The following is a 21,594-nucleotide window of genomic DNA, read 5'->3' as shown; positions in this document are numbered from 1 at the left end:
AAAAAAAGGCCACTCTGTGGATGTACTGAGAAGAAAAACTATTTCAGGTGTGATCTGTGCTCTGTATAAATGCCTTATCTGAGACCCCATCATGACTAAGATGTAAAGTACAATGCTGAAAACAAGAAGTGGAATAAAAGTGCAGTGTGAAAGTTGCTCCACTTGAGGTAGTGGCAAGAGATGAGAGAAAGGTGCTGTAACCTAAATAGTTGCTTGGCTGTCTGGGGTGGTGTTCAGCTCATGAAACTGGAAGCCAGATGGACAGCATTTTTCATAAGCTTGTCAAAGCAGAGGACAGCAATTTTACTGCAGAATATGAAGTGCAGTGTCTGCTAAGGAAATCAAAGGTCTGGCCTTGATTGTATGCAGGATCATGCAAGAGAACAGAAAAATTAAAAGATAGGGTGCTGACACATGGGATAAAATATAAAACAGATTCACCAAAAGTAGATGATACCAGGCTAATCAGATCTCTTGCTAATTGATAGCTTTTTTTTTTCCCAGTTGCAGGCAATCCAATGAAATTAGACTTCAGGAAAGCAATTATCAGTGTCAAGTAGAAAATGAATAGTCAGAATGCTGAAGCTGGGGATTAATGGCAGAATTGGAAAGTGTGAGGAGTGGACTATGGAGGAGGTAGCAAAGAGGAAACCTCATTTTTGGAGGCTTTTCTTGAAATGTTTTTATTAAGCTGGAAAGGAAAGAAGTACATGGGATTATGCTCACTGCTGGGAATCTGGGAGCTTCGATAGCATCGGGTACTAAGAGTACTTGAATGTTCTGATCAGTAACAAATAGGATCAACTTCAGTGGGACAAGGTTGGGCACTGGAGTGCTAGCAAGAGGAAATTCTGCACTGGGCTGGGAATAAGAGAGGGAAAGAAAGGGCTGTGTCAATTAGCTGGTTTTAGAATAATTATCTGGGTGACGTGCATAAAAAAGGAAGAAAGAGACAAGCAGGATGTACTAGCAAAGACATTTCCAGCAAATATTGGGAATTTTCAGCATTATGGATATCACAGAATGGCTTGGGTTGGAAGCGACCAACCCATCACGATGGGTGTCATTGTACAAAGTACTAGTAAGCCTTTTGCTGACCTTCTGTATATGCTGAAGGATTAATTCATGCTGAAAAGAAACAAAGGAAAGCATTGAAATCAGGAATAATGCACTCTGCTTTGTGTGCAAGCACACATGTATGTATGCACATATGCTCGTGTATTTGTACACGTGTAAACTAGAAATGAAATCAGGAACTGCAACTGCTGATCTTAAAACAGAAAACATGCAATGCTTTTAGAATTGCATTATTTGTAAATGGTGTAATACGAACTCCTGCTGGGCTGAGCATCGAAGCATTTCTGACCCCAAAAACCCGAGTGAGGGACAGCTCTGTGCTTAAGATGTGCCATCAGTCCTAGGGTCTTCAAGCTGTGGTAAGCATAAACTATTTCTAAATAGTATGCACCACCAAACCTCAAGAAATCCACCATCAAAGCCAGTCCCATCTGCCTTTCCTCTGGAGGGGACTTGCAGGAGCCAGCCAGATCCTTCCTGTATGCAGAGCTTGGAGCTCAAGGATGGGGGACAAAGACTGGGGAAGAATGCAGCTGAGAAATGCAGCTTCTGAATGGAGAGCAGGGTTTGGCCAGTCCTTCAAGGGATGTCACGCGAAGCAAGCAGGACTGAGCATGCTGCACACAGCCCTGCTGGTGGAGGAACCAGTCCTTCCCCATTCAGTGCAGCCAGGACTGAAGTTCATTATAGGAATAACTTAAAATAGCAGTTGGGACTTAAATCGCCATGACCCAGAGGAATGTGTCAAGGTCTCATTGGAGGCTTATTGCTCTCAGCGTGGCACAGGAGAAGTATGGTGGGTTTGTAGCTATGGTACATGCATTTTTGGGGGGCTGAAAGTGTGGCTCTATTGCTACTGCTGTTAATATGATACTGGAAGGAAAGAGAATTTGAATATGCTCTTGGAAATATTGACTAAGTCTGCTCTTCCTGCTGAAATATTGCTGTTAATGTTTGATAGCAGCTGCCCAACACCAGAAGCCTTTGAGCTGTTTATTGCTCTTGAGAGGTGTTTATATTTATTTATTACATGTTTGTTGTTGTTTTGTTGTTGCTTCGCTACATACCTAAACCTAGCTGAGAGTTTCTGGAGCCTGGTGCAAATGATTAGAGCTCTGTTCAAAAGCATTGTTGGCTTTAAATAGTCTTTTCAGATGTCACCATTTCTCCTTTCAAGCAAAACCCCTACTGATGAAGCACAGCGCTGTGTGCTCTAAGGAGTGGTTGTGTGGTTACTCCATAGTGAGGATTAGTCACACATTAACCACAGCTGTAAAAACATGTCTATGGGAAAATCACATCCAAACATGGAGAGCCTTTCAGTCAGCCGCTTATTACCAAACGAGGTGAGTTTCTGTATCATTTTTCCTCAGCGTTGTGCAACATACATCAGAGCTGTTTACTCTGCTATCCTGATGCATCATAGCTTTTCCTCTGGAGCTCTACCTTCTTCACTTCCACACACTGCGGTCTGCTGAGGTCCTACAGGTGGAGTTGACTCAGCCAACGTTTCTACGCCAGGAGGTCTGGGGTGGGCACTCACAGTTGAAGTGCTTGGTTAGTCACACTACCATTGCTACCTGAGGCAAAGCAGGTGGTGACAAATGATGACTTAGGGTTCTGTGGTTATAACAAATTTAGGCCTGTCAGGAGCAAGTTCACCCTTTCTCATAACCAAGATGGCATCTGAAGCCTGAAGCAAGTTCTCTTATTTTTTACTCAATAGAAAATTATCACCCATTACTGTTGTCCTTGCTCTCCAGACCTTCCCAGAGCTAGTAAAGCTGAAGAGCTCAGAGTGGAATGAGAAAGAGGATTGCATCCCCCCACAGGACCTTGTGACTTGGCGTGGCCATTCTGTGCATCAAGCACTTGTTCCTGACTACTACGAGTACTACAGTCCATGCTCCAGGGCTTCCAGTAGAGGATCCCAGATTTTTATTAACCAATCATGGATTATGTTATCCCCACACTGCTGCTGAATTTCCTTCAAAGAAAAACAGATCTTCTTAATAGGAATTTTTCTTGTGTGGGGGGAGGGCAGAGCTGATGCGAGATACACAAATAGGAATGCTTTCTCCAAAGTTGCTTTGGGCAAAGGAAGAAAAGCAGGGCTCATGAAGAGCGTGTAATTACCATGTCCTCTGCCCCACCCTTACCTTCTCAAGAGAAAATTCTCTCGTCATACATTAGCTTGGCTTCTGAATTTACTGGTTAGCTCCAGGCCCATATCACATGGCCCACTGCAAGTCAGCAACCAACAAAGCCTCTTTCATACAAACAAGCAAGACTCCTTAAGACTCAAGCTGCTTGTTGACTACGCCAGGGATAACTGACCTTGGTAACAAGATTGAGCAGTTTGCTGGTGTTTCTGGAATTGAAGTCCCTGTAAATGGGGACTGAATGTGGGAATCCTCAGCCAGCTTTCATGGCTACTTTCTGAGGCCATGTCCTCACCCTATCCCTGAGAACAGAGAAAAAAATTGGGCTGGGATCTGCTGTTTGCTGGGTCTGTGCCCCCCTGGACCCATGTAAGGAGAAGAGGAAAGAGGTCAGAAAGAGCAGGGGCTGGAGGCTCCAAGGGTCTGTTGTCAAGATCTCTCTGCCCTTGAGGACATCAACAGCTCCTCCCAATTTAGTGTCGTCTACAAACTTGCACAGTACACCTTCAGATCCTGTATCCAAGTCAGTGGTGAAAACATGGTGAAAAAAATTTAAAATATTTTTTATTAAGGCATTTTTAAAAAGAGCAACAAAACCATATAGCTAGTGGGATATGTGACCTTGTTTCAGTGAAACTAACACATCAGTCTGATTTGATGGCAGTGGGTGCAATTCTCAGTGAGGTCTCATGGTGCTTATCAGAGATTTTTGATGAAATCTTACTCTTCTTGTACTTCATCCTTGAAAACAGTTGCTCACAAATGTGCGTACTGCCAAAAAAATGATGACATGAATAATGATTGTGAAATGTGAGATATCTTTATCTGGTAAAAGAGGGCTTATAAAAATCTGGTAAAGAGACAAGGTCACATTTTTCTTTGCACTGAATATCTGATTGCAACTCTAAATATTCCATTTGAAAAATCGCAGGTAATGTATTTATACTGACTGAAAATGGAGTTGCAAATATACCAAAAAAAAATTGATTTTTCTGACACTCTTGAAACCTGTTCTAAAAATTCCTTTATCAAAACAGAAAGCACAACTGCATGTTTTTCGGTCTTTGCAGGACAGTGTTCAGCCAATGTATCAAAATGCACATAATTTTTTGCCACCACCTTAGTTTGCACTGCACTGCGATGTCACCTGTTTCCAGCCTACACAGCACTGACAGCACACCACTGTGTAGTTGCTGTGAGTGATGGGTGTGATGGTTGGCGAGGCAGGGCTGCTCAGTGCTGCCATGATGGTGCACAACAGAGGTTGGCAGCAAAACATGATGGGCCAGGCCCAGGTCCCTGCCTTCAGGGATCAGGACAGCCACTGTGTCCTCTCCGTTGAAGATGGCAACAGAGCTTCCAAGCAAGGATGGCTGAGTAGTGAGCAGAGAGCTGCAGCTGCTGCTCCTGCACAAGAAAAAGAAGATGAACACCTGTGAGATCGCTTCCAGAGATACATTTCTTGGGAGAGCACCTTCTCCCTGGAAGGGTGTGACAGGGATCTGCTACTCACTGACTGTGTGTCCTGGTGGGCTCCCTCCTGCAATTACAGGGGTTGATGTCCTCAGCCAAAGGAGCCCCTCTGGCTGATGATCCGCAGGAGCATTTTTTGGACCTGCTGCCTCTTGTCCCTGTCCTCGTGGGGGGTTCTTCTCTCACAGTCTCTTCTCTTCCTGCACCCGGGGCTGAAGGTTAGTGGGATTCCATTTGGTGGGAGATGACTGGAGAGCTGCCGAGCTGCTCCAAGAGGGGACAATTTTACTTACTGCATCCTTGTGTGCTGTGAAGACGTGTGGAAGTTCCAAACTGTTGGCAAAGGAGACAGAGTGAGTGGATGGGGAGCACGTGATGGGGTGGTGGGCACGTGGGGTCTAGGGGTGTCTTTGCAGAGCACCTGCCCAGGGCTGCTTACCTCTAGAATTTTCCTGATTACTTCTGTGTTGGCACTTCCTCTGTCTCTCTTTCTGTATGGGCACAGAAAGCAGCAAGCAAGAGGGGAGCATCCCCAGCAGCCTCAGCGGCATCCTCCAACCCAGGGCACAGCCAGGCCCAGGCCCGTGCCTGCCCCGGGACTCCCGGCCGAGCCTGGCCAGACCCCGCTGGGACACGGCCTCTCCTCCCAGGCAGGGCCCCCAGCCCAGCCCTGCGGATGGCCCTGACCCCACCGACCCCCCTCCGTGTGTTGCAGCGCCTGGCTCAGCACCAGCCCTGACTCCTACCTTCCACTTCCACAAGGCCATAATGAATACAAATAATGATACGATCAGCATGATCCAGAGGATGGGATAGCATCCTTCAGACTGGGGAAGAAGATAATTCCCCAGAAATCAGCCATGGCTGTCACATATACAGAGAGCCACGCAGAGCTTGAGGACAAGCAGCTGGACACAGACATACCTCTTGTTCAGAACAAATGTACTGAAGAAAAAAATCTGTGGCATTACAGATCCAAGAATCCAATTCTGTAATGTTGAAAGGACACCATAAAGTCATTGACAATGTTTTAACTTGAAAAGCAAAAATGATGAGATGTCTCTGCTTAAATAAACAGTACTTGCTGCACTCTCAGCAAGTTCTGCTGATGATATAAACTGGGAGGAGTGGCTAAGACACTGTGGGATTGTGCTGCCAGCGAGGACAGGCTAGAGATGTGGAGAAGCAGGAACTTTTAGAAGTTCAACAGGGGAAGTGGAAAGTCCTTTTACATGGGGAGAAACAACCCCATGCACCGGTGTACACTGGAAACTGCCTGGCTAGAAAAATTTGCTAGCATGTTAAGCTTGATTTTGTCATTTTCCTCTTCTAAAACTCTCCTTCGGTTAACCTCATCAAGCTACTGACTAATTTAGGAAGAAGAACTCTTGATCTGAACTTCACTTTAGCACTGCTTATCTCTGTTCTTCAGCTGTTCCAGCTCTTTGCTTAGCTGGATGCTCAGAGGTAGTGCAATTATTAAACTGATGTATCTATACAGTGGTACTTGGACTTTGCATGAGCACCTAACTGAGCTGATAGTGTACAAAAATGGAATAGAATTGGTTTCATTCTGCATTTGCTGTAATGGTTTGATAAGACAATGTTTTCAATAACCAAAAAATTTTCCTAGCACTGAATATACACTGAACATATCTGTTAAGCAAAAGAGTGCAATTTATTGTACAATTATTCTTCAGAATCATACCATATTTGATCCAATTTTCTGAAGGAATTTGTAAATCTTCCTCTGGTAGCAAGAAAGATCAGACATATATTTAAACAAAAAGATTAAAATGTTCTTGTTACATAAAACATCTTTTTTGTTCTCAAATCTACTATTTTCATTTTGTAAATCCATTTCTTTCTAGTTCCTCTTACTACTTCCATCTCTTGTCCTATTCTTTGTAGATCATTTTGACCATATTTTTTGAGGATAAATGTTCAGCCCTTGGTACAAAACACTTGGGCTGTTAAAAGATTGAGCACACCATGCAAACATCTGGAAATCTTGGCAGCAAGGCATTGTTTTGAATAGCCAACTAGTTGGCCAAGTCCTTGACAGGGGATTGCTTGGAGAACGTCCTTGAAAATTTGTTGGAGAGGGTGAAAATGGGAGAAATGTCATTTCAAAATAAGAAATACGCATGCGTACATGTAAACGTGCATGTCTATGAGTGCCGTACTCCAGTATTCTGCTCTGCAGATGCATTTCAGATGTCAAGGTGCCCTTTGCCATGGCACTGTTCAGTTTGCATCCAGAAGTGAAATTCTGAGCCAAAGCACTTTGTCCAGTCTTGAAAAACTTCAAGCTGGAGGGGATATTGCTATATTAAGAGAAATTTAAAAAAGATGTCTAACGTAGAGACCAATGTTTTGAGCGACTTAGAAAGATCAGAGGAGTTAAAGTTGTGCAGAAGTCATTTCAAAACAGACTGGCTGTTTGCCCAAAGCTGTCTGAAAAGTCTGGAACTTTGCCAACGCTTTCAAATGAAGAGCTCTACCCCTGGTACCCAGAGGAATTCTCCTGCTCTACACACATCTGAAGAGAGCAAGGAGCATAGCCTTCCAAAGACTCCTGTGGGTGTTTCATGAAGATACTAAGTTCTAAAACTTTATAGCTGACATTCCCAAAGTTGTGTTAAGCAGTCTTACTCTAAGAGTCTTACTCTGAGTCCATTGATGATAATTTTCTGGTTCAAATATTGAACTGACTGACCAGAGGTGAAGTGCTGCTGGACCTGGTGCTCACCAATGTGGAGGAGATCATTAACGATATAAAGATTGGAGGCAGGCTGGGCTGCAGCAACAGTGCCCTGCTTGAGTTTGTGATCTCAAGGAATGTGAGCCTGGCGAAGAGTGGAGTCAGAAACCTGAACTTCAGGAGAGCAAACTTCAGGTTAAGGAACTGTTGGACGAGATCTCCTGGGAAGAAGTCCTTAGAGATTAAGGTGTGGAACAAAGCTGGTTACTCTTTAAGGATGCTTTTATGAGAGTGCAAGAGTTCTCCATCCCTCAGAAAAAGAAAGCAGGCAGGAGAAGGGCAATCTGATCTAGCATGGCCTGGCAAGGGCCTGCTGGTCAAAAACTGGGGGAAAAGAAGGGCAGGTACAGGCAGTGGAAGCAAGGACATGTCATCTCGAAAGAATACAGGGAGAGATGGGATTAGGAAAGCCAAGGCGCAGATGAAGCTGAACTTGGTGAAGGATGTTAAAAACAACACGAAGGTACAGGTACATTTGTCAAAAGAGATAGGCCAAATAGTGTATCTCCTCTCCTAAATGAGAAAGGAGAACTGGCTGCAACAGATATGGAGAAGGCTGAGGTACTCAATGAGTTCTTTGTCTCAGTCTTCTCTGGCAGCCAGGATTCTCACATCTCTGAACCTGAACTTCTGGGTGAGAACTGGGGGAGCAAACTCCTCCACCACTGTGAGGGTGGAGCAAATTTGAAATCAGCTCATGAGATTGAATGTGTACGAGTCCATGGGGCTGGATGACATGTATCCCAGGGTCCTAAGGAAGCTGGCTGATGTGATTGCTGAGCTGCTCTCCATCCTATTTGAAGTCATGGCTGTCAGGCGAAATCCCTGAGGACTGGAAAAATTACTCCCACTTACAGGAAAGGGAGGAAGGAAGAGCTGGAGAACTACAGGCCAGTGAGCCTCACCTCTGTGACTGAGATCACAGACAGATCTCACAGAAGATCACAAAACAAATCCTCCTCAAAAACATATTAAGGCACATGAGGGATGAACGGTGATCTGAGACAGCCAGCATAGCTTTACCAAGGCAAGTTCATGCCTGACCAATATGGTGGCCTTCTGTGATGGAGTGACAGCATCAGTGGACAAAGGGAAGGCAACTGATGTCATCTATGTGGACTTCTGCAAGGCCTTCTGACATGATCCCCCACCACATCCTTATCTCTAAATTGGGAAGATATGGATTTGAAGGGTGAACTACTCAGTGGATAAGGAATTGGTTGGAAGTTCACAGTCAGAGGATTGTGGTCAGTGGCTCTATGTCCAGGTGGAGGCTAGTAATAAGCTCTGTCCCCCAGGAGCCTGTCTTGGGACTGGTACTTTTAACATCTTATCAGTGACATAGATGATGAGATTGAGAGCACCTTCTGCAAGTTTGCTAATGACACCAAGCTGAGCAGGGAGGTTGATATAGCAGAAGGAAGAGTTGCCATTCAGAGGGACCTTGATAAACTTGAAAGGTGGGCTCTTATGAACCTAATGGTTCACACCGCCCTGGAGGTGTTCAGGGCCAGGTTGGATGGGGTCCTGGGCAATATGACCTAGTATTTAATCTAGTGGTTGGCAACCCCACCTGGGGTGGAGGGGCCAGAACTTGATGATCCTTGAGGTCCCCTTCAACCCAAGCCATTCTATGATTTTATGATTATTACAATGAGTTAAGTCATTTCTATTCATTAATGGTATTTCCTTTTGGCTTGGCAAGCCTGACTACTGCTTTAGCTCTGGTAACAGTGCGCCAGAACTGTATCCCACTAGTAAATACAGAACAGCTATAAAGTGCCTTGCATTTAAGAGATATCTTAATGTATTCTTTGTTCACATGAGAAAACTCCTCTTATCACTGTTACAATAACTGTTGGATAGACTGACCAGATTAAAAGAACCAAATAACTTCTGCTGAGTTCACAAGTTGAGAGGGTTTTATTCATCTCACAGAATCTGGCTAAACAAAATAATCATATAGTTTGATTAGAAATGCTTAGCAGGAAACAGATAATGTGTCCTGATTAATAAAAAAATAATTAGACATCTTGTCACCTAAGTGCTTTTAATTAAACAAAGCAACACAACTAGGAATATTTACCACCTCTGCACATATCATCCTCTTCTTAACTTACTGCACAAAGTAGTTGAGTTTGGAGGAAGACGTTCTCCCTGTTGTTTTGCCTTGGGCCATCTTACTCCCCTAGAACAGGGTTGCTTTCATGTACTTAGCAGCTGTTTTGAACAGCAAGTCCAATGGATGGTGAAATATTAACCAGCTGCCTGCTGCCCCCTTTATTAACAAAGTTGGATCAGTGATTAACCCTTCAGCCTGATATTTGAAGCCTTGGGTTTAACATTCTGAGGGTGGGGCCCAGCCATGCTTGAGTGAGGGCTGAGAGACTGATCCTTGATGTTCAATCACCACACAACTGTCACAGCTGGTGGCAAGCTCCCAGAGAGAAAGAGGAAACAGAAGAGCTGTGTGACTTCATGAGAAGTATCATAAATCAGTGAGATTATCCTTTGTACATTGGATACTGCATTTTGCTGGTGCTTTAAATGTCTAGAAGTGCACGGCCCTGTTTTCTCTTGGAGGAACTTCAAGCATGTATGAGTTGACTTTCAGGCCATTCAGAAATTCCTCAGAAAGAGGAATTCACAGAACAGATTGCTGCAGTCCTGTCCCTTGCCTTGCAAATTGCTTAAATGGTTGCACTGGATATTATCTTCTCTAACAAGTGTGGAAGTATGCATTACTACAAATTTAATCTGAAGTAGGTTTGAATAGAACAGGCAGTTTGCTTATGGCACCTGGTCAAATGAATTAGTCATGTCTGACACCCTAAGGTCTGGAAATGCTCACAAACAAAACGAACAAAAGGAAAATACACAGCAACTCAATGCAGATTTAAAGATTTAAAGACAATTTTAAGCCCCTGACCGCTCAATAAACTGGTGGCTCCTACTGAATCTCAAAGCATATTTGTTAATTGGTTTCCAGCAGAGAATAATGACAGTAGAACCTCCCCTCCCAGCACAGCCTCATCCGTCTGTTCAAAGTGCAGTGAATTGGTCCTAAGGTGCAGCTACTGGTTTCTCTGCACAGTAAAAAACAGCCCTTTGAATGTTTAAAATTTAAATGGGCCAGAACTTAAAATGCAATTTAATTTAAATATGCATTCAATCCAGCAGCCTAATCATTGAGCATCTTGAAAGAGCTTTAGAGCTCATTTAACTAGTAGTTTTTACAGATCACCTAACTAATAGTAGTCTTTATGGCATTAAACAATTTTAATGGAGTCTGAAATCTGTAAAGGTGTTCATTAACATGGTTTAGACAGATATCTCTATCAGGCAGTACATAGGACCAATTCATTCTAGATCTCATAAGATGTAATACTGTTTTCCAAAAACGTCATTATGTGTGTATCTGAGATCTTTTTCTGTTCAGGAAAAAAAACACTACTTTACTCTGCACCACAGGTGTCGAACTTTTTGGCTTTCCTGGGCAGCACTGAGTGAAGAGGATTTGTCTTGGGCCACGTATGAAATAAGTAGGTTGCTCTGAAAGTAATGCCTCCTATTTATTTCCATGGAAAATACAATGGATTCTGTAGAGGAGTTCCGCAGAGAACGACTTGGGCATCCTGGTGTAGGGGAACTGTTATGTCATGACCTGAACTGATGATTGAGCACCTGGTGAAGGGGTGGCCAGCCCAGGAAGCAGAGGTGCAAACACCTGCGCTTCCCTTGTGACTCCACCCCTCCCTGGGCTCATTTAAGGGCTAGCTTCTGGGAGGAGAACATTTCCTTGGAGAAGGTGTGTGTTATAGCTAGAGACCTTTAGAGCTAGTTGAGTGTGTTAACTTTTTTTTTTATATATATGATTATTGATATTTCTAGTAGTACCATCTGGAGTACTGCATCCAGGCCTGGGGCCCCCAGTGCAGGAAGGACATGGAGCTTTTGGAGAGGGTCCAGAGGAGGGCCACTAAAATGATCGGAGGGCTGAGCACCTCTCATATGAGGAAAGGTTGAGGGAACTTGGATTGTTTAGCTTAGAAAAGAGAAGGTTCCAGGGAGACCTCATTGTGGCCTTCCAATAGTTGAAGGAAGCATATAAAGAGAAGGGGGAATGGCTGTTTACAGGAGTGGATAGTGATAGGACAAGAGGTCCTAAACTGAAACAGAGGAGGTTTAGGTTAGGTATTAGGAGGAATTTTTTCACACAGAGGGTGGTGACACACTGGAACAGGTTGCCCAAGGAGGTTGTGGATGCCCCATTCCTGGAGGCATTCAAGACTAGGCTGGATGTGGCTCTGGGCAGCCTGGTCTGCTGGTTGGTGACCCTGCACATAGCAGGGGATTGGAACTAGTTGATCATTGTGGTCTTTTTCAACCCAGGCCATTCTATGATTCTGTGATACTTTGGTATTGCAAAGAACTTGTCAGTAGCAGTTTTGCTGCTTCCTACGACCAACATCTAGTTGTAACAGGTTGGCTGTGAGCCAGTAGTGTGTTCTTGTGGCCAAAAAGGCCAATGGTGTCTAGGGGTATGTTAGGAGAAGTGTGGCCAACAAGCTGAGGGAGGTGATCCTCTCCCTGTATTCTTCCCTTGTGAGACCACATCTGGAGTACTATGCCCAGTTCTGGCCTGTCCAGTACAGGAATAACATGGAGCTCTTCGAGTGAGCTCAGCAAAGGGCTATGAAGATGATTAAAGGCCTGGAGCATCTGTAATGCAAAGAGAGGCTGAGAGAGTTGTGCTTGTTCAGCCTGGAGAAGAGAAGACTGAAAGAGAATCTTATGAATGTAGCCTAGATGATCCCAAGTGGTTCCTTCCAACCTCAACCGTTTTGTGACTTTTTTTTCTGATGAATCAGAGGAAGGCTGGAAAAAAAACTGCTGAGGGGGCAGGAGAGCAACCTCACACCATCAGCCACTGTGCCCAGCACCATTTCCCGTCTGTCTGTCCTGTGGTTGTTGTGCAGAGTGAGGTTTTTGAAGTCCAGAGAGTTCAGACTGAGGCAGTCTGTGCTATGCAGGTTCTCATGTTCTTGTTTTTCTTGCATGGTTCTGCTTATGCAAGGGGGGAAGGCCAAAAGGTTGTCCGAAGTCCTTAAGGAGCAAGAATTATGGAGAAATGTAATATCAGTTCCATATGTCTTAATCACTAAAACCTGTGCCTTAGTTCTATCCTCTGTCTTTGGGAACAGGCTTGACTGATGGAATCACATGTATGGCTTCCTTCATTGCTTCTTCTGGGAAATGGAGAGGAACAAGTTGGATTCTATGCAAAATAGGTTGGGGGAGGGAGGGGTTGACACAAATTTCAGCCGCACTGATTTGCAGGACAACTGCAAGCATTTCCATGATTCTAGTATGGTTTAACAGCTCTTCTGTGCGCTCCTGGCTACAATGTCACATGAACACTGTATGTACTTGTTATGCACAGGAGCACTTCAGGATGTCCTCCTATGCTGACAGAGATTAGAAATATGGTGAAGTGGATTAAATGAACATGATTAAGAAATACTTCCACCCTAGGGAATATATACTGACTGACATGGTCACTTTGTGTTGATGAGTCAGGTAGCATAACCACACAAAACCTTCTATTTGTATGGCCAGCTAAGAAACATTTGTGGGTAGCAGTTGCAAAGATCTCTTTTTCCCATAGATTTCATAGCAATAGGAAAAGAAAGCAGGTCCCATTCGTGCCTATACTGATGGAAGGCTGCAGTCTTAGTATAGCCCCTGTTAGATGACTGAATAGGGATAGATCTTTGTACATTGGAAAAGACCAATAAAATTCACTGTCAACTCTCAGAATACTTCTAAAGACAGGAATGATTTGTGAGGGTGAGATAAAAAGAGCAGAGTGATGAGATTCAAGCAACTCCAGCCAGTACTGCTCTGTCTCACAGCTCTGCCACATTGCAGGCAAGGGGCTGTGCTTCTGCACTGTTTGCAGGGACAACCCAATGGAGACGGGGCCTCTGCTCACACTGAGCAGAGTGCATGGCTGCTTGTGGCAGACTGCAGCAGCCTGCAGAGCTCAGCCCGAAGCCTCTGGCTGCTTTCTGACCACTCACATGGTTAGGAACACAGGGGATGCTCATACTGGGACTCTTGGCAAGCCCACATGGGGAGATGAGGGGCAGCTTCTCCCTCAGTTTATTTGGCAGATGTGATAGCTCCTATTCTAGCTAATACATAAAATATTTAAACTTGAATTTTGGAGCCGAAATCCTGATTTTCTGCACTTCAAGCTAGTGTAGCCAGGTGAGAGAGAACAACTATTTTTGTGGCACATGGAAAGCCCTGTATTAGACACTCAGAAGTCAATGCCATATACTGTCAATTACATGAATTGTAATCTCACTCTTCATTCTTCTTGCCTATTGAACTTCTATAAGACCCACTTCTGCCACCAGTGTGTAATCCATTAAGTATAATTGTGTATGTTCAGTAAGGCTTTTTGGGGGTGAATTATGCAAAGCAGTAGCAGATAATGTGATCTAGTGGTTGGCAGCCCTGTCTGTGGAGTTTGATTTCAAGCCATTCTATGATAGATAGTGCATTTCCAAGCTGTTAGCCTTTGTAAAGCCCTAAGAGTGGTTATAGGTGAGAATTAAGTGTTGAGATGTGCTCAACACTCTAAGTGTTTGTTACCTGCTTTGGGAGTAATGGAACTTGTTAATTGCTTTCCAGGCTACTGATGGATAAATCTAGTGGAAAAGATTCTGAGCAGAATAGTGTATCATTCCTGCTTTTCTAAGTGCTTCCTGAGAGCCAGGTACCCCAGGAACCTGCCCATGAACTTTAGCCATGTGAGCCTGCTTGGCAAAACCTAACCAATTGCTCCTGCCTACACCCCTATTCATATCAAGGCGGAAGTTGTCTGACTCATTATGGTGTTTAGTGAAGAATCAACAGCAAAATAATGGTCTCTCTGGGCTTTATTTCTTCCTAATGTTTCATCAGGATTATCTTGTCCTGTGGGAGAAGCTGTCCTGGTCCTTGACCATTGGAAGATGCTAACAAAATCACACATGAAGAATTAAAATACATAAAACAATTCTGTGGGCTGAAAGCATCAGTGGCTGTGCAGGTGTTAAATTTCAGGATTATTTATACTTGGTTGGGTTTTCCTAGACCTTGTACTCTGAGTATACATTGCCACCCCCTCAAGTGCACAAGTGGAAAATTAACAAGCTAACTCTTCATGTAAATAAATGAAAAATCTCAACTTTTTTCCATCTGTCGTCCTGAGAACATATATTACAAGTATCTAAACATTATCCCTGCCCAGAGAACACCACGGGCTGGAGACTGTTCCCTGTGCTTTTCACAAAGGGGCAGCAAGATCAGCCATATGGATGGGAGCTGTGCTGCCCTCTGTGCCTCAGGACCAGCACACGGTCCCTGGCCTGGTTTATTTATTAATAGAGACTAAAGAGATAATCCAAAACTGGAGGCAATCTGTTAAGTGATTCAAAAATATAAGTCATTTGAAAATGTGAAATCAGGCACTTAAAAAATATGAAGTGTGAATTATTTCCGTTGAGTTGACATGGCCTATATTCTGGGCCTACTCATCTGCCTTTCTGTCTTCTGCAACAAATGCAAGCCCCATCTTTCCAGCACAGTTGTTCAGAAGATTGCTTTCACAACATTCAATTAAAGCATCTTTCAGCAAGTGGAGACTTTTTTCCCCAGTGTGAGCAACTACAAAAAGATGTGCTGTCAGTCTGTCGTGTGCCATCAGATAGGCATTTAGCAGGTGGGAAGGCTGAGAGCATCAGAAAAGGTGTGACAAAAAGCCTGAGGGATGAGGCATAAACCCAGGTGATTTTACTGTGGTAGTGAAAAGGAAAGAAAGTCCTTTACTCTCTTTTTCACATATTTTTGGCCCTTCACAGCAGACACTTGAAGCAGTCCCTGTTGTCGCTGCCAGGCCATTTGCCCAGATCCTTCCAGTTGGTGGGAGTGGCTGCCAACAACCATCCAGCCTTGGAAACATTTTGTTCCCAGGAAACTGCAAAACCTGCCAAAGAAGATAGGTAAGTACCTGAGCCTCAGTCAGCCCAGCAGCTTCCTTAAAAGGCTTTTGGAATCAATCCATGAGTGGAACAAAGTGAGATTTTGCAAACCGCTCACCTCCAGCTCTTAGTCTGCTCCTGTTAAAGTCACTGGAGAGTTTTACTGAGGGTATGGCAGTGTCTGACAGTGATTACATGCAAACTTTATGGGCACTGAGGTGTTATGGCAGGTCAGCCCAGATGTTGTCATGGCCTGGAGCAGTGTCCCGGCTCCCCAAGGGCTCCTCACATCTGTGCTCAAAGGCAGAACAGAGGGCAAGTCCTGTTCCTCTTTTCATCTGATGCACCAAACACCTCTTAGAAATGGCATCTGGTGCCAAAACAGGAAGTAATGAGCTATGTGAGGAACACTGCATCCACTGCCAGCCTACTGTTTGTCTGCGACACCAGGATGAGCTACTAAGGAACTTGCTCATAATTTTCTCTTAGCACAGGTTTACACAGAGATTATTGTTTTAATGGCCTCTGAGAGTAAAGAGTGCTAGGTACATAGCTCATGGCATTACATCAGTGCATATGCTGTATTATTTTATATACCATGTAACAGATGATGGAGGATACTGTAGGACTTCCAGGCTCCCATCTCATTTTCACAACAGGAGGCCTCCACCTTGCTCTGTATTGCTTCTAGGTGTGTCAATAGATTGACAGCAGAAATACCATTAGAAAGACCACCTAGAAATACCGTTAGAAAGAAATAACATCTATTTCTGAGTTGCAATCAAGTCCTGACATGAAAGGTCAAACATCAGCAGTATACAATTAGGCTCCTAGCAGTCCAGAAGAAATGACCAGTATCTAATTTACCTGGACCTGCAGAAGGCTGGAACTGCATGCAAAGGACCCATCTGAGCTCCTGGAAGGAACCTCAAAGACATAAAATGAGCACCTCCGTCACACAACTTAGGATTTCCACAACTCTCATCATACTGAATATTAGGCTCCAAATCCTCAGCACATCTATTATTTGATAGCTTTGACTTCTCTCAGGAAAACTCACATGCCAAGATCACATCTTTTTAAAAAACCTCCCTCATGGGACAGGACACTTATAATGGGATTTCACCATTTCAAAGTCCATATACTATCTTTATAATATATAAATGTGCCTCAGCATAATTCTCAGTTTAATGTGGTTTGCATTTTCATAGCTTCACTTTAATAAAATGTTAATCATTTGTAATAATACTAATTCTGTAAAGTAAGTAAGCATTACGCAGCTGTTTAACTTCTAACTTTAAATATCAAAAGAAACATTTTAATAAGCAGATAGATATTACTTTCACATATACTCTATACACTCTTCTCATCTTTAAAATGCTTTAATATACTATCATACACATTTTATGAAGGAAGTTGTATCATGGCAATTAGTAAAGATGCTACAATTGATACCATTTGTTGGGTTCAAGTGATGTTCAAGCCTTATTAAAATGATCTTCAAATATTGGCCTGCTTTTAATCCTTTCAGCTTCAGTGGAAATATGACTGACATCAATACAGTCATGTGTAACATGTTTCATTGATAAAAGCGTTCTGTTCAAAGTTCCTTCTTTATTTATGGCTAGAAATTTGGTGTATTTGTTATTTGTTTAGCTGAAAATCAGTAAAGTCTGAGAGTGACTCATGAATGGAAGTCAAATACATTACAGTGGGTGATAATGCAATCTGGAAGGTCAGGTAAATATAACCCCCAGAAGGGAAATTTACTTTATTTGTTCCATGGAAGATCAGCTGAACTTTGTGGCTATCAGTCATGAACCTAACAAGTTCTGGCTAGTTCCTGCAATTTAGGAACTTTTCACCCTCCAATTTTGATGCTTTGAGACTACCTGGGAGAATTTCATTTCGAGTTCAACTTCATCTGGATTCTGTCATAATCTACAAGGAAAGAAACCAATGCAGAGCTTTTACTTCAGTGTGATATGTGACTTTTTTTTTTCCAACTGGAAAATCACGTGATGGAAGTGCAGCTCCCAAGCATTACTTCTCAAAGCTGCACTGCACTTGGCATCTGCCCTGACTTGCATAGGCCACTCCATGTGTTGAACCGCAGTCTTTAATGACTTATGTAGTCAAAAAGAAGGAGTGTTTCAGTGTTCGTTAAAAAAAGTCTTGCTTCTTTTGATTTATATTGATTTCCTCATCTTTTAAGTTTTATATTTTATATCTAACTTCTTTTAGGAAAAGCAATCACACACCCATCCCCCTCTTTTTACTTTTGTAGGTTTCTACGCCTATCCCTTTACAAACATCCTCTGCAGGGGGGAACAGTAGCAACAAGTAGATTCCTGCATTGCACAGCCTCACTTTTGCTTTTTGTTCTTTGTCCCAACCAGAATGTACCTGTGAGTGTTTGTTTTCCTGCGTGTGCTGTGGTACTATGTGTGTTTATTCAGGTCGTGGTATGCTGTGAAAACAGCTGTAATAACCACACCACAGATTCCAAAAGGCTTTTTGCTTTCTTCCTTTTAGAATCATAGAATCATTAAGGTTGGAAACAACTTTCAATATCACCCTGTCCTACCATCAAACCCATCACCACTGCGCCCACTCATAAAATCACAGAATCATTAAGGTTGGAAAAGACTTCTAAAATCATCAGATCCAACCATCAGTCCATCCTTACCATGCCTGCTAAGATATGTCCTAAGATGGTGTGTTCAGTGCCAAACACAGAGCCCCAGGTGGGGCTCTCTGGGACCCACAGGCCCCAGCAGGCACAGGCCCCAGCCACAACTAACCAACCTACATAGCACTGCTCTTTGTGGTAGAACACAGCACATGTTGTATACTGCAGCATGCACATTGTCATCTGTGGCGTTTTAGGTGTCAGTTTTGCAATCTGATTTTAATCAAATTATTAAAAAAATACATATAATTTGGAAGGGTGCTCTGGAGCTATCAAGCACAACCTCAAAGCGGAATCAGCTTCAAATTTAGGTGAGGTTGCCCAAGGCGTTTTTCCACCCTTATCAGTTGGTCTAATAAAAGATTAACGTGCCCCACAAAACTTGCCCCAGTTACCCACTTTCACATCAGCTTTTAGAAAATCCTTAAGGACGGAGACTCCAAAACACCTCTATGTTACACAGCTCGCAAGTTCTGAAAAAAAAATAAAATCCTGAGATGATCCCAGGCGAGATTTTAAAAAATACATCATGAATTAACACTTACACGGCCAAAGTGTGCACTTCTGTTTTGATGTGTGGTTTTTCCTTTACGTTATTCTCTGTGTGCCTTTACGGAAGCGCGCTGCATGGCTCTCTGTTGACGCTGCACAAAGGTGACGCATGGGAAACACAAGGAGATGTGATGACGGGCTGAGATAAGCGGGAAGATCTGGAGGCACCTGAGAGCCTCACCCCGCAGCAGGCGGGCGATGATGTTTTTGCAGGAGAGAGGTCTACATCTGCCTTTCCTCTCTGCTGAGCAAGGCTAGGTCTAGATCTTATCTGAAAGCAGACTGTATTGCTTCAATGACAGGCACAATCTCTGGGCTGTGAACACAGTCATAAAAGGAGTTTATTTCTTTGTATATTGAGAATCAACAGGGAAGGGAGTGAACTCTGCTGCTATACAGTACTTTAATACTGGAGATAATCTCTCTACATTGATGATAAATAATGCATATTTAAGTGGCTTTATGACAGCGGGATGAAAAAAAAGAAACACCAAACACCTGGACACAAAAGCAGGTCTGTAGTTTTTTATCATGACTGAAACAAGTAGAGATCTATGTTTAATTATTTCATGCAGAACAGAACAGTGTCAGCTGGAAGGGCTGAGCAAAGGCCATTCAACCATGTAGCTGGTTGGAGCATTTACCTGGGGCAAGAGGACAGAGGTTCAGTTCAACGGAGACATTTTCCTGTGAAATGAAGTTTCCCTGTTCCTTCGGTTCAGTTCTCTCACTACTATGCAGGAGAGCTTGGGAAAGAATGGGCAACAGCTTCATTCTCAGCATTCTCATGAAGAGGGCACCTCCAGTCTGTATATGCATATATATAGGAATGTTTTTACATGCATATTTCTTTCTATGCATATGCATATATGTGCTTTTTAACTAAACTTCACAGCCTCCCTTTCACAGGGTTGCATCAAGGGTTACTTTGGAAATAATCTTGATATCTTTCACGATAACAAAACTTTCCATTTGTTCCCAGATTCCAATTCATGGCAAACACTTCTCGCAGTCTGTGAGCTCTCTGAGCACATTTCAGTACTTAAAGTACATACCAGCCACTGTGAGCTATCCTTAAATATCACGTGCAAATGTTTACATTCATGGAAACTGAGACGCTGCTGCTTCTTTCTTCCTGTCTTGCTCTCATAGGCACCAGATTCTTGTGCACTTACTGAGAGTGCACATAACCATCAACAGTTTTATCGTGAACTCATAGCTAGAAACCCCACAAAAAATGCTTCCCTGACCTGCTCTCTGTACTGTGGAACTGTCTGAGGAAGCTCAGCCCACCTGCCCAAGCTGTGCAGGACATTGATGGTTATTCATCATGTGGGGAGAAGCCTCAGTGGGCAGCTTTCTTAATGAAGTAATCCAGAAGTGAAAGGGTAATGTTTACCAAACCTGTTTCAAAATGGCTGATTAATCAAATAAATGGGTGTTTATTGAGGCTGTTGCTAGGTACTTACTGTTATTGAGATAATTGCATGACTCAACCACGCCAGACAAAGAGTTTTACTGTTGCTCTAACGCACCAACCCGCTGCAAAGTTTGGATCATGACACCAGAGCAAGGCAGGAACCGCATTTTCTTCTTTTTGTCACGAAGCCAATCAGTTGCTTTATCAACACATCATCCACTTTTACAGTGAGCTTCAATTGCCCTTCTTCCATTAAACAAGACACAAACCTACTCCTTCTGCAGAATCACTTCATTCCAGCACAGTAGCAATGGGTTTTCATTACTGACACACAAAAATCCACCTTTTGTTCATTTCTTTTCTCTAGTATGATCATAGATTCATAAAATGGTTTGTGTTGGAAGGGATATTTAAGATCATGTACTTCCAACCCTCTGCTATAGGCAGGGACACCTCCCTCTAGACCAGATTGCTCACAGCCCCATCCAGCCTGGCCTGGAATGCTTCCAGACAGGGGGGATCCACAGCCCCTCTGGGCAATGGAATCATTAAGGCTGGAAAAGAGCACTAAGATCATTTAACCCAACTGTCCAGCTACCACTAATATTGCCCACTAACCATGTCCCTCACTGCCACATTTCCACATTTCTTGAACACCTTCAGGGGCAGTGACTCCCCCACCCCCTAGGCAGCCTGTGCCAATGCCTCAACGCACTTGCAGAGAATTTATTCTTAAGAACCAACCTGAACCTTCCCTGGAGCAACTTGAGGCCCTTCCCTCTCCTCCTGTCAATGATGTCATAATATTCCTGCTGTTGTCTATTAAGCATCTACATAAACTGCAAGCTCTTGTTTGGTAAATAATTGAGGAAAGTTTTGTGGGGGGTGGCAATTTTTTATCAGACCAACTGATAAAGCAGAGAGGCTTTCAGGCATACAAACTCCTCAAATCACACTTCTTGCTTGGCAGCCTGTCTGCTTTTCTAACTGGATGTGGGTTTGTTCCCCCAGTAAAACCTGCTACCGACCCCTGAAATTAGTGCTGCACATATTCTGACCTCCCACAGATGCAAAGACAATGCTACCAATAAACAGCAGACAATATGTGATGAGGCAGGCTGTTAGGGAAGATTCTATGATAGAAAATACACCAGTCAGCTCATGCTTCACATTTTTCTTCTAAAAATAAAAGGAAGCGTTTTGAAAAGACAGGTACTAATGAGGATAATTACAGAAAATTTTCCTTGCTTCTTGTCAGAGGAAAGCACTGTGCAGAGCCTGGTGTGCAGGGGTTCTATCTGCAGATCTGGGGAACATTAAGGCCACAAGCCTACCCTCTGGTTAAGCTCCCTCTCACTGTTTTTTTATTGTTTTAATGTAACTGGTCGTTTTTTTTTCTTTTTTTTTTCATTCCAAAATAG

General features: G+C 43.3%; 1 protein-coding gene and 1 long non-coding RNA gene across 4 annotated transcripts; both read right to left on the bottom strand.

Annotated features, from left to right (window-relative positions):
• Window positions 1–3,795: 3,795 nt before the first annotated feature.
• On the bottom strand, window positions 3,796–5,531 carry LOC104910013. The gene is made up of 5 exons (XM_031552262.1): window positions 5,459–5,531; window positions 5,152–5,252; window positions 5,006–5,045; window positions 4,753–4,912; window positions 3,796–4,646 (listed from the first exon to the last, which is right to left on the bottom strand). The coding sequence occupies exons 1-5, from the start codon at window positions 5,529–5,531 to the stop codon at window positions 4,268–4,270; spliced, it is 753 nt and encodes a 250-aa protein (XP_031408122.1). The 3' UTR covers window positions 3,796–4,267.
• A 6,322-nt stretch (window positions 5,532–11,853) lies between these two features.
• LOC116216185 lies at window positions 11,854–20,617 on the bottom strand. 3 transcript variants are annotated; one of them, XR_004159017.1, is made up of 4 exons: window positions 18,747–20,617; window positions 16,377–16,436; window positions 16,107–16,244; window positions 11,854–15,514 (listed from the first exon to the last, which is right to left on the bottom strand). It is a non-coding gene; the product is annotated as an uncharacterized LOC116216185 (long non-coding RNA). The 3 variants fall into 3 exon arrangements; XR_004159016.1 differs by having other exon boundaries at window positions 16,107–16,436; XR_004159018.1 differs by lacking the exon at window positions 16,107–16,244.
• Window positions 20,618–21,594: the final 977 nt, after the last annotated feature.

Source organism: Meleagris gallopavo, chromosome 2 (assembly GCF_000146605.3).
Source record: "Meleagris gallopavo isolate NT-WF06-2002-E0010 breed Aviagen turkey brand Nicholas breeding stock chromosome 2, Turkey_5.1, whole genome shotgun sequence".
Lineage (NCBI taxonomy): Eukaryota > Metazoa > Chordata > Aves > Galliformes > Phasianidae > Meleagris > Meleagris gallopavo.
The sequence above is the reverse complement of the archived record's forward strand: the minus strand, read 5'-3'. Positions and strand labels throughout refer to the sequence as shown.

Bases quoted from the DNA above. Each gene is read 5' to 3' on its own strand.
- LOC104910013 (XM_031552262.1), bottom strand. From the start codon at position 5,531: ATGCTATCCCATCCTCTGGATCATGCTGATCGTATCATTATTTGTATT. The intron at 5,253-5,458 runs GTAGGAGTCAGG...GATGCCGCTGAG, and splicing joins TGGCCTTGTGGAAGTGGAAG to GCTGCTGGGGATGCTCCCCT. The intron at 4,913-5,005 runs GTAAGTAAAATT...CCCCGGGTGCAG, and splicing joins TCACAGCACACAAGGATGCA to GAAGAGAAGAGACTGTGAGA.